This window comes from Triticum urartu, chromosome 3A (genome assembly GCF_056163025.1).
Source record: "Triticum urartu cultivar PI428250 chromosome 3A, HENAU_Tu73, whole genome shotgun sequence".
NCBI classification, from domain to species: domain Eukaryota; kingdom Viridiplantae; phylum Streptophyta; class Magnoliopsida; order Poales; family Poaceae; genus Triticum; species Triticum urartu.
In genome coordinates, this window is record NC_141875.1 from 729470826 (window position 1) to 729484184 (window position 13359).

At 44.2% G+C, this 13359-nt stretch overlaps 1 protein-coding gene and 1 long non-coding RNA gene across 2 annotated transcripts; both read left to right on the top strand.

Annotated features, from left to right (window-relative positions):
• Positions 1 to 8922: 8922 nt before the first annotated feature.
• Positions 8923 to 10254, top strand: LOC147982312 (uncharacterized). Its single transcript, XR_015599150.1, has 3 exons — positions 8923 to 9123; positions 9902 to 9965; positions 10142 to 10254. It is a non-coding gene; the product is annotated as an uncharacterized LOC147982312 (long non-coding RNA).
• A 66-nt stretch (positions 10255 to 10320) lies between these two features.
• LOC147982313 (diphosphomevalonate decarboxylase MVD2, peroxisomal-like) lies at positions 10321 to 12711 on the top strand. The gene is made up of 6 exons (XM_087516270.1): positions 10321 to 10380; positions 10553 to 10639; positions 10898 to 11055; positions 11139 to 11187; positions 12258 to 12379; positions 12473 to 12711. The coding sequence occupies exons 1-6, from the start codon at positions 10321 to 10323 to the stop codon at positions 12693 to 12695; spliced, it is 699 nt and encodes a 232-aa protein (XP_087372396.1). The 3' UTR covers positions 12696 to 12711.
• The last annotated feature ends 648 nt before the right edge of the window (positions 12712 to 13359 follow it).

Consider the following 13359-nt stretch of genomic DNA (forward strand, 5'->3'; position numbering starts at 1 on the left):
TGCTTTACGGCTTAGAATCGGGACTTCAACGACGTTTTGAACGTCATGGAGCATATGAGATGTTCCAGGAGTTGAAGTTAATATTTCAAGCAAATGCCCGGATTGAGAGATATGAAGTCTCCAATAAGTTCTATAGCTGCAAGATGGAGGAGAACAGTTCTGTCAGTGAGCATATACTCAAAATGTCTGGGTATAATAATCACTTGATTCAATTGGGAGTTAATCTTCCAGATGATTGCGTCATTGACAGAATTCTCCAATCACTGCCACCAAGCTACAAGAGCTTCGTGATGAACTATAATATGCAAGGGATGAACAAGACTATTCCCGAGCTCTTCGCAATGCTGAAAGCTGCAGAGGTAGAAATCAAGAAGGAGCATCAAGTTTTGATGGTTAACAAAACCACTAGTTTCAAGAAAAAGGGCAACGGGAAGAAGAAGGGGAACTTCAAGAAGAACGGCAAGCAAGTTGCTGCTCAGGAGAAGAAACCCAAGTCTAGACCTAAGCCTGAAACTGAGTGCTTCTACTGCAAGCAGACTGGTCACTGGAAGCGGAACTGCCCCAAGTATTTGGCGGATAAGAAAGATGGCAAGGTGAACAAAGGTATATGTGATATACATGTTATTGATGTGTACCTTACTAGAGCTCGCAGTAGCACCTGGGTATTTGATACTGGTTCTATTGCTAATATTTGCAACTCGAAACAGGGACTACAGAATAGGCGGGCACTGGCAAAGGACGAGGTGACGATGTGCGTGGGAAACGGTTCCAAAGTCGATGTGATCGCGGTCGGCACGCTACCTCTACATCTACCTTCGGGATTAATATTAGACCTAAATAATTGTTATTTGGTGCCAGCGTTGAGCATGAACATTATATCTGGATCTTGTTTAATGCGAGACGGTTATTCATTTAAATCAAAGAATAATGGTTGTTCTATTTATATGAGTAATATCTTTTATGGTCATGCACCCTTGAAGAGTGGTCTATTTTTATTGAATCTCGATAGTAGTAATACACATATTCATAATGTTGAAGCCAAAAGATGCAGAGTTGATAATGAAAGTGCAACTTATTTGTGGCACTGTCGTTTAGGTCATATCGGTGTAAAGCGCATGAAGAAACTCCATACTGATGGACTTTTGGAACCACTTGATTATGAATCACTTGGTACTTGCGAACCGTGCCTCATGGGCAAGATGACTAAAACACCGTTCTCCGGTACTATGGAGAGAGCAACAGATTTGTTGGAAATCATACATACCGATGTATGTGGTTCGATGAATATTGAGGCTCGTGGCGGATATCGTTATTTTCTCACCTTCACAGATGATTTAAGCAGATATGGATATATCTACTTAATGAAACATAAGTCTGAAACATTTGAAAAGTTCAAAGAATTTCAGAGTGAAGTTGAAAATCATCGTAACAAGAAAATAAAGTTTCTACGATCTGATCGTGGAGGAGAATATTTGAGTTACGAGTTTGGTGTACATTTGAAAACTGTGGAATAGTTTCGCAACTCACGCCACCCGGAACACCACAGCGTAATGGTGTGTCCGAACGTCGTAATCGTACTTTACTAGATATGGTGCGATCTATGATGTCTCTTACTGATTTACCGCTATCGTTTTGGGGTTATGCTCTAGAGACGTCTGCATTCATGTTAAATAGGGCACCATCAAAATCCGTTGAGACGACGCCTTATGAACTGTGGTTTGGCAAGAAACCAAAGTTGTCGTTTCTTAAAGTTTGGGGCTGCGATGCTTATGTGAAAAAGCTTCAACCTGATAAGCTCGAACCCAAATCGGAGAAATGTGTCTTCAAAGGATACCCAAAGGAAACTGTTTGGTACACCTTCTATCACAGATCCGAAGGCAAGACATTCGTTGCTAAGAATGGATCCTTTCTAGATAAGGAGTTTCTCTCGAAAGAAGTGAGTGGGAGGAAAGTAGAACTTGACGAGGTAACTGTACCTGCTCCCTTACTGGAAAGTAGTTCATCACAGAAAACTGTTTCAGTGACGCCTACACCAGTTAGTGAGGAAGCCAATGATAATGATCATGAAACTTCAGATCAAGATACTACTGAACCTCGTAGATCAACCAGAGTAAGATCCGCACCAGAGTGGTACGGTAATCCTGTTCTGGAAGTCATGCTACTAGATCATGATGAACCTACGAACTATGAAGAAGCGATGGTGAGCCCAGATTCCGCAAAGTGGCTTGAAGCCATGAAATCTGAGATGGGATCCATGTATGAGAACAAAGTATGGACTTTGGTTGACTTGCCCGATGATCGGAAAGCAATTGAGAATAAATGGATCTTCAAGAAGAAGACTGACGCTGATGGTAATGTTACTGTCTACAAAGCTCGACTTGTCGCAAAAGGTTTTCGGCAAGTTCAAGGGATTGACTACGTTGAGACCTTCTCACCCGTAGCGATGCTTAAGTCTGTCCGAATCATGTTAGCGATTGCCGCATTTTATGATTATGAAATTTGGCAGATGGATGTCAAAACTGCATTCCTGAATGGATTTCTGGAAGAAGATTTGTATATGATGCAACCGGAAGGTTTTGTCGATCCAAAGGGAGCTAACAAAGTGTGCAAGCTCCAGCGATCCATTTATGGACTGGTGCAAGCCTCTCGGAGTTGGAATAAACGTTTTGATAGTGTGATCAAAGCATTTGGTTTTATACAGACTTTTGGAGAAGCCTGTATTTACAAGAAAGTGAGTGGGAGCTCTGTAGCATTTCTGATATTATATGTGGATGACATATTGCTGATTGGAAATGATATAGAATTTCTGGATAGCATAAAGGGATACTTGAATAAGAGTTTTTCTATGAAAGACCTCGGTGAAGCTGCTTACATATTAGGCATTAAGATCTATAGAGATAGATCAAGACGCTTAATTGAACTTTCACAAAGCACATACCTTGACAAAATTTTGAAGAAGTTCAAAATGGATCAAGCAAAGAAAGGGTTCTTACATGTGTTACAAGGTGTGAAGTTGAGTAAGACTCAATGCCCGACCACTGCAGAAGATAGAGAGAATATGAAAGTTGTTCCCTATGCATCAGCCATATGATCTATCATGTATGCAATGCTGTGTACCAGACCTGACGTATGCCTTGCTATAAGTTTAGCAGGGAGGTACCAAAGTAATCCAGGAATGGATCACTGGACAGCGGTCAAGAACATCCTGAAATACCTGAAAAGGACTAAGGATATGTTTCTCGTATATGGAGGTGACAAAGAGCTCACCGTAAAAGGTTACGTTGATGCAAGCTTTGACACTGATCCGGACGATTCTAAATCGCAAACCGGATACGTGTTTACATTAAACGGTGGAGCTGTCAGTTGGTGCAGTTCTAAACAAAGCGTCGTAGCGGGATCTACATGTGAAGCGGAGTACATAGCTGCTTCGGAAGCAGCGAACGAAGGAGTCTGGATGAAGGAGTTCATATCCGATCTAGGTGTCATACCTAATGCATCGGGTCCAATGAAAATCTTTTGTGACAATACTGGTGCAATTGCCTTGGCAAAGGAATCCAGATTTCACAAAAGGACCAAACACATCAAGAGACGCTTCAACTCCATCCGGGATCTAGTCTAGGTGGGAGACATAGAGATTTGCAAGATACATACGGATCTGAATGTTGCAGACCCGTTGACTAAGCCTCTTCCACGAGCAAAACATGATCAGCACCAAGGCTCCATGGGTGTTAGAATCATTACAGTGTAATCTAGATTATTGACTATAGTGCAAGTGGGAGACTGAAGGAAATATGCCCTAGAGGCAATAATAAAGTTATTATTTATTTCCTTATAATCATGATAAATGTTTATTATTCATGCTAGAATTGTATTAACCGGAAACATAATACATGTGTGAATACATAGACATGCCTCTACTTGACTAGCTCGTTAATCAAAGATGGTTATGTTTCCTGACCATGAACAATGAGTTGTTATTTGATTAACGAGGTCACATCATTAGTTGAATGATCTGATTGACATGACCCATTCCATTAGCTTAGCACCCGATCGTTTAGTATGTTTCTATTGCTTTCTTCATGACTTATACATGTTCCTATGACTATGAGATTATGCAACTCCCGTTTGCCGGAGGAACACTTTGGGTGCTACCAAACGTCACAACGTAACTGGGTGATTATAAAGGAGCATTACAGGTGTCTCCAAAGATAGATGTTGGGTTGGCGTATTTCGAGATTAGGATTTGTCACTCCGATTGTCGGAGAGGTATCTCTGGGCCCTCTCGGTAATACACATCACATAAGCCTTGCAAGCATTACAACTAATATGTTAGTTGTGAGATGATGTATTACGGAACGAGTAAAGAGACTTGCCGGTAACGAGATTGAACTAGGTATTGGATACCGACGATCAAATCTCGGGCAAGTAACATACCGATGACAAAGGGAACAACGTATGTTGTTATGCGGTCTGACCGATAAAGATCTTCGTAGAATATGTAGGAGCCAATATGGGCATCCAGGTCCCGCTATTGGTTATTGACCCGAAACATGTCTCGGTCATGTTTACATTGTTCTCGAACCCGTAGGGTCCGCACGCTTAAGGTTACGATGACAGTTATATTATGAGTTTATGCATTTTGATGTACCGAATGTTGTTCGGAGTCCCGGATGTGATCATGGACATGACGAGGAGTCTCGAAATGGTTGAGACATAAAGATTGATATATTGGAAGCCTATGTTTGGATATCGGAAGTGTTCCGGGTGAAATCGGGATTTTACCGGAATACCGGGAGGGTTACCGGAACCCCCCGGGAGCTATATGGGCCATAGTGGGCCTTAGTGGAGAAGAGAAGGGGCTTCCCTAGATGGGCTGCGCGCCTCCCCCTTCCCCTAGTCCTATTAGGACTAGGAGAGGTGGCCGGCCCCCTCCTCCTCTTTTCCCCCTCCGCGAATCCTATTCCGACTAGGATTGGGGGGGGGGAATCCTACTCCCAGAGGGAGTAGGACTCTCCTGCGCCCTCCTCCTTGGCCGGCCAGCCTCCCCCCTCTACTCCTTTATATACGGAGGCAGGGGGCACCTCTAGACACACAAGTTGATCCATGTGATCTATTCCTTAGCCGTGTGCGGTGCCCCCTGCCACCATATTCCTCGATAATACTGTAGCGGAGTTTAGGCGAAGCCCTGCTGCTGTAGTACATCAAGATCGTCACCACACCGTCGTGCTGACGGAACTCTTCCCCGACACTTTGCTGGATCGGAGTCCAGGGATCGTCATCGAGCTGAACGTGTGCTCGAACTCGGAGGTGCCGTAGTTTCGGTGCTTGATCGGTTGGATCGTGAAGACGTACGACTACTTCCTCTACGTCGTGTCAGCGCTTCCGCAGTCGGTCTGCGTTGGGTACGTAGACAACACTCTCCCCCTCATTGCTATGCATCACATGATCTTGCGTGTGCGTAGGAAATTTTTTGAAATTACTACGAAACCCAACAGAAATAAGAGTTAAGGTTAGAGTTGCATAGGCATGTAAGCTAAGAGAGCAGTGAAAGGATATCCAAACATTGTCGGAACAGTGCACAAGGAAGTGATGTATGGATACCTAGTTCGGGTCGGCGTTTGGGCATGCTCGCCTAGCTAGAGTGCGGGTCACTTCAGAGCCGTTGAGGGTGATGCACTGGCGTTGGCTGGCCACGCACGGATGCAGATCTTGAGTGGCAGCGGAGCGCTAAGATGCGGTGGACGAGACCGTTGGTGAAGCCCCAACGGCCTCGGGGGGCAGAGGTGCGACCATGTGCTCGGTGAAGTAGCCCCGGTGAGCTGGGAGACGGCATCGGTGAAGCGCACCTGATGCGGTGGAACTCAGTGTCTGTGAGGCACGTCGGTTGCGGCGGCCGACGTTGTCGGTGGACCACCCGGTGCGGTGGAGGAGGGCGTAGATGAGGTAGCTCCGGTGCGGTGGTGAAGCGCGACCGTCGTCTTCGTCGTCGTCATCCGGCACAGAGGTGGGGAATGGTGGGGAAAGAGACGAGACGAGGGGCGATTCGAGGGTTAGCGGCGAATTAGGTATTTGAGCAATCTGGGCGCGGAAGGGGACGGTGGAGAAGAGAGATTTTGCAGGGCTGGAATTGGAGCCGCCAGATATTTCAATCCAAAATGTGGAAGCGCGAACTTATATTGTCGTCGTCCTTTTTTTGGGGGGGAGGGGGGGTGGGTGGCTGGGTGCTATGCGTCCGTCCGACACACGCGACCACCCCGACAGGACTATGCTTCGGTGCCTTAAGGCACCTGCCTTTCTGTCCATGACATATGGGCCCAACAGGTCGCTGGCCCACATGTCAGTGACCCAAAGGCAGTTGCCTTTAAGGCACCGAAGCAACGTCCACCCCGACACGACCCTGGTTTGCCTGGTGCGCCTACATTTGAGAATGCAAATGAATCTTCTTTCATTTGCAAACGAATCTGTATGTATTACCATGCCCATGTTTTCCTTGCAATAATTAGTCATTCGAAACAAGATACTCCATCCGTTCACTTTTGTAAGTCGTTTCAAACAACTTAAAATGAACTGTTTTGCACATTGTCTGAAATGTCTTCAAGGTCTTATAAAAGTGAACAGAGGGAGTACTATAAATTAATTAATGAGGAGTTATTTGAAAAAAAATCAAAATGGTACCCATGCTAACGTGGATTAGAGTGTGTCTCACATAATTAGTTATTTGAATTAGAGTGTGTGTCACGTAGTTAGTTATTTGAATTAGAGTGTGTGTCACGTAGCAATCTCCAATTCTAACGTGGATTTCGCATTTCACTGTATCCATGCTACTTTTTTTAATACAAATTCATATGTATATGATGAACACCATGGTAGTGAGAAAACTTTTGGATGCATTCAAACGTATGACCTACAAAATAGCACAACAAACTGAGTCAATGTCAACTTTTCGAAACTTAGTATGGCACGAATTCGAAATAATTACCTGTATGCCTGGTCCTCGGTTCAAATCTTACAATGTACACCGAATTGAAACATTGATATTAAGTCTCGTACTATGTACATTCAAATGTTGTTTTTAGCCCCCCCCCCCCCCCCCGCACAAACGCTACATACTTCCTGTATCGGTCAATCTTCCTCTCCTAACCACCTTAGGAAGCTATTGGTTTCCAACACACGTTCATTCTTTCTCTCCATGTTTCGATCTCTAAGTCTCTCAACTACACAACCCCTTTTCCCACTCTGTTACCAAATGTATTTACCTCACACACCCGCCATTGCACCCCATGCCAAGGTCTCTCTCTCTCTCTCTCTCTCCCCCCTCTCCCTCTCACCCTCTCGCGCTAAATACATGCATTGCCTATCTAGCCCCCAACCTCTCGTGCATGCGCACGCACGCACGTTGTATATCTAGGTCACTCCCTCGAGACCGTCTCACTCTTTCTTCCGCACGGCGGGCCACACTCGCTCAATCTCGCTCTCTTTATCTGAGTCTCGTTTAACCTCGTTTTCTTTCACACACAAATGATATATCTCCCTGTTCGGGCCTCGATCGCCACACTCTATACTCTCTCACGCAGATTGTCTATCTAGGTCAGTCCATCCAAACCGCCACCACTCTTTCGACCTCATGGTGGGCCACGCTCACTCAATCTCTCTCTCTCTCTCTCTCTCTGTATGTCTCGATTGACCTCGCTCTTTCTCGGACAAAAACGATATATCACCATGTTTGAGCCCAATTCGACCTATTCACATTGTATACTCTCTCACACACATCGTCTATCCAGGTCACTCTCTCCAACCCGTCTCACTCTTTCGATCGCACGACGACCCTATGTGATCGGTTGACCTTGCTTCCTCCCACGCACAAAATATATCTACACGTCTGTGACCGGATCATCTCTCAAGCTCTATCTTACAGCCCTCACCCTTGCCAAAAAGCTCAATCAGACAATATCTCTCCAGAGCATATATATTTGTTCAATGAATGTCGGACCACACTCACTTTGTCTCTCTATCTATATGTCTCTCGATTGACCTCACTTTCTCACACCGTATCTTCCACGCGTTGAAGCTACTACCTCTCCATCCCTCGCAAAGCCGGAGCTATTTACATTGCGAGGGGCACTCCAACCTTGGATTAATTTGTGTAGGCATTTATTCTGGTCGGTTTAGATTATATTTTCGTAGCATTGGCCCACAACTACTCCAAACACCGTTGCAACCCATGCAACTGCCCTAGTTGATTTCCCTCTGGCTCGGTCATCGCTCTCTCGCACGTCCTTTCTCGCCTTCAACATCGCACCATGGTATTATTAAAAAAACTATGTTGTTATCTTTAATTATTATAAATAAGCTACAAAACTACACACAGATAGTCCACTTGGAATGGAACAAATTTTGACCCACAAATTAAAATGGTACAAACTACACACCGAGGGGCCCACATGTCATGAAACAAATTTGGACCCATATACAAATTAAAAAATAAAGGACGAGGATCGAACATGCGACCGGGCCTTCAAGCCGCACGTCAAGAGTAGGCAACATACGTAGAATAGCAATGTTTGTTGTACCCCCTTTGTTCACATAATGTTTTTATATTACCACACCCTAATTAATGGATAACATGTAATATTATTTTTAGTACTATTCGCCTTCACTTACTGGTGGGTTCCATGTGTGCTCTCTCTCTCCTCCCCTTCTGTGTTTAGATGCACGGGCAAACAGGAAGAACTCACGGGCGATGTTGCCGATGACCATATCTGGACGCGTTCACAAGTCATGACACCAGTTTCACGTACTAGCAGCACTACATCAGGTCTTCAACTAGATGTGGTGTAACGCAATTGCAAGAAAAAGAAAAACAAATTATTGTCTGCTTGGATGGCAGTGTGATCTAATCGTCCGTTTGGTGTGGAATCGAGCAGGAGATTGCGTTGTCGGGCGGGAGGTTTCAGAACTGCCTGAGGGAGATCCGGAAGCGGGCTCGTGACGTCGAGGACGAGAAAAAGGGGATCAATATCAAGAAAGAGGACTGGGAGAAGTTGCACGTCCACATAGCGTCGTACAACAACTTCCCGACCGCCGCCGGTTTAGCCTCTTCAGCTGCTGGCTTTGCTTGTCTTGGTAAGTCTCCTGGTTCTGATGCCATGGCTATTTGTCAGAAAAATAGATGTGTGACTAAAACTGTGGATATTTCGGGTTAGACTTGGATTTCATTTTGTTTTCTGCTCTTCTGGACCCACCTCGGTTGTGTTTAGTAGCAGAGGGGGTGTATTTCTTATTCTCTTATAGAATTGTTCTCTTGCTGATGCAATCTGCAAACATTCGTTGTTGAGGGTGATACAAGTATTTCTGCTACAAGTGGACTGTTATCCTAGCAAAAGCTGTTGCTCTTACCTTTCGAATACACCTCCGTGTGCTATTCATGATAATAGGACAATATTATGGTTTTCTAACTGTCACCTAAAATTGTCCTGGATCCTGCTATTAAGGTTGTCCAACTTATCTGCAGTTTGTTCTTTATTATCTGGTTGTATAGAGGCAAAAAATAAAATAAAATAAAATAAGACGCAGAAGCTATGTTTAGTCCTGGCCCGCTGGTTAATCTTTGCAATAAATCTGCTAGCCTTGCAAAAAAAATGGCTGGTCTTACCAAGTTCCATGATAGTGCTAATATCTGGTCCTGAGTGTTGTTTTGCCCTGATTGAGTACCACTGCTCAGCATGCTTGCTTTCTACAAATATTGATTACTTTATTCATAGCTTGGAAGGTTGATAACGCTATCCAACACAAAATGATTGTCCACTACTACTTTTATTTTTTGCTCATAAACATACCAAGCAAGGTCTTGCTTTCATACCAATATTACAGCACAAATTAGTAATTTGAATACTGTTTGTAGTTTTCACCCTTGGAAAGCTAATGAATGTGAATGAAGATTATGGAGAACTTTCTTCAATAGCAAGGTCTGTACTCTATACTGATACATTATGTAGCAACACTCTGTTTGTGCTCTATCCTGTTTGTGATGTTTGCTTGATGATATAGAAACAGTTTTACTTCATTTTACTAAATAATAAGCTAGTGTACTTATGTCCCCTCTTTACTTATACTTCTCTCAGGCTGACAAATTTCAATGCAGGCAGGGGTCTGGAAGTGCATGCCGCAGTATATATGGTGGATTTGTGAAATGGTGTATGGGGAAAGTAAGTTATCTCTTGGTTAAGGCAGAGAAGCTGAATTGGTTAAAATGCATGTTTTTCTATTGTAAAACGATTGAGTTTGACTCTATACTTGTAGAATGATGATGGAAGTGACAGTATGGCAGTACAGCTTGTTGACGAGTCGCATTGGGATGATCTTGTTATAATCATAGCAGTGGTATGTCAATGTGATCTCTGTTGTATAACATGATCTGTTTCATTTAACTTATCATTGGATATTGCTCATCGAGTCATGGTTCCATTAACACCAATCCTTAACTACACAGTGACACCGATTTACCATTTTTATCCCAACATCTTTTTCTTATTATGATGCTTTGTGGAATTAGGTTAGTTCAAAGCAGAATGAAACCAGTAGCACCAGTGGGATGTGGGACACTGTTGAAACAAGCCCCCTCTTGCAGTACAGGGCCCAGGTGATTGCATTTTCATCTTTAACTTGTTTTTGGCACATATTGTACAATTTTTTTACGAATAATCGAGGGAACAAAATCATGAAGCTGCAATTCTGATTCTGAATTGTAGTTTTATCCCTCCTCTTGTGTGGACCCTCAAGTTTTGTGGTTTCATTTTTTTATCAAGTCTGTTAGCAGTTATACTGATCTATCTCTTTAGCTGCAGCTTACTGTTTCTTGCTCTCACTGTGCACTGCACTACTTTTTCTTGTATTCCAGACTGTAGTGCCAGGTCGCATATTGAAAATGGAAGAGGCCATCAAGAAACATGATTTTGAATCCTTTGCCAGGTTAACTTGTGCAGATAGCAACCAGTTTCATGCTGTATGTTTGGACACGAGTCCTCCCATCTTCTACATGAATGATACGTCACACAGGTAGTTTTTTAGCAGTCCTGATTTTGTGGTTCTGTTAGTACTGAAATCCCAGAGTTGAGGATCGCTCTTTCAACCAACTGCAGGATAATTAGCCTTGTGGAGAAGTGGAACCACTCAGAAGGAACCCCACAGGTAAATTCTTTTCCAGTTTCACACTTGCTACCTTGTTTTCAATTCTTCTGAACTGCATCGGTGCTGCATATAGGGATCTAAAATAAGGTTGGTTAAGCTTTGTTATGACATGCCAGTACAATAAGTTTTTACTGCACTTGATAAAACATATTTAACTAGCATCACATGATGAAGTAATTTTACTTAATTTAAAAGAGCAACAAAATTATTGCCATCTTTCTGAAAAAGATCCCGGAAATACGAGTTTATGCTTATGCTTTATGCTTCCAATCCTTTGGTTTTTAGGGGCTGTTTGGATGGCAGCTCCAAGCTGCCCTTCCAAAATTTTGGTCGTTGACCACAGGTTGGGCCAGCGTTTGGATCGCAGCCAACTTTTTGGCCAGCCGTTGTGATTCCGCACTAGCGTGCGGGCGAGTTCCAGGCGTCTGTTTCCTTCGTCAAAACCGTCGTTTCGGTCGGGCTGGTGTGGGCTGAATCCGAACAGCCCCTTAGGGAACATATAGTTCAGTTTGAAGAGTTCATCATGAAAACATAGTACTGCTGGTATTGGTTCTGGAGCAGTCAATTTTTTGAATACTTCTATTATTTCTACTGGGTATGATATGTATTAAATAGCATCTAAAAGTTTGAAATTCTAATGGGATGCAGAAGTATCTTGGTATACTGCTGTCATCAAAGAGAAAAAAAATTAGTGCAATCTTGCAGTATTACTTCTTCGTCTGTTTGTGGTGTCTGGCATGCAGTTCACCTAAACTGCAAATAAATTACACTGGTACGTGGTATTGATCTCATATTCAAACTAACTTGGCATTAGGTTTATTAAATAACATCTAAAGTTTGAATTTGAAAAGAGAATGCATACAAAATATCTTATTTTATTGCCTTCATCAAAAGATAAAACTTCATTGCAATCTTGGTGATATTGTTTCTTCTGTATGTGTTGTCTGGTATGCACTTCACCTAGACTGCAAATAATTGGTACCGGAGTGGATGGTGCGATTGATCTGATAATGAAACCAACGTTTGTGTGAAGACTTCTAAATTTGGCATTTGATCTCTTGTAATTGCAGGTTGCCTACACATTTGATGCTGGGCCTAACGCTGTCCTAATAGCACGAAACCGCAAAACGGCCACCCTTCTCCTTCAGAGGCTCTTATACTGCTTCCCTCCACAAGAAAATGATTTGGACAGGTGTGTTTGATATTATCAAGAATAAACCCAGCATTTGTTTGTTCCTGGGTATTCTACAAATATGTATACATCTGACAAACATGACCATGATAGCTATATGGTTGGCGATAAATCAATCCTAAGTGACGCCGGAGTGCAGTCCGTAGCTGACATCGAGGCCCTTCCACAGCCACCAGAGATGAAGACACCAAACCAAAAATTCAAGGGCGACGTTAGCTACTTCATCTGCAGCAGGCCTGGGGCTGGCCCAAAAGTTCTTACCGACGAGAGCCACACATTGATTGATTCAGCCACGGGGCTTGCAAAAGGAGTGTAATTTAGGATGAAGATGACTGGTTTGGTATATAACATTGGTTCGTGTGTTGAGATCATCTCTACTCCTAATGGAGCAGTTGGTAGTCTCCGCCGGTCAATTTTCGTCCCACCACTTCCGTCCGGTTTTTTTTCGTAGGTTAACCTTGGTAGATTTTTTTCGTCCTCGATCCCACCTTATGGTTCCAAAAAAACCAACCAAAACCAACTGAGCCCCGTTCCATGAAACGAAACCAGAGGAACGAGGCCCCCTCGACTCCTCTCTCGATCTGTTTCCTAGGGACTGAACGCCGCCGCCGCCGTCGATCCCATCTTCCCCGGCGACATGCGTCGCCGGCTGCCTCCTCTCCCCCATCCATGCCGGTGACCTCCCTCTACCCGCCCTCTCCGTCAACCCATCTCTCCAGCAGCTCGGGCGAAACCCTAGCCCACCCGATGCCACGGCGACCTAGCAGGCAGGTGCGAGGAGCCCTGCCCAGCCATGGCGACACCGCCGGTGGCCTCCTCCTCCCCCTCACCTTCTCTCCCTCTCCCAAGGGAGGGAAGGGAATGGAAGGGATCCGGCGGCAAGGGAAGGCAGCGCCCAGATCCGCAGCCACACCGGCGGGCCGCCATACCTCGAGGTCGTCCATGGAGGTCCGAACGTGATACAGGCTTGAGGCCACGCC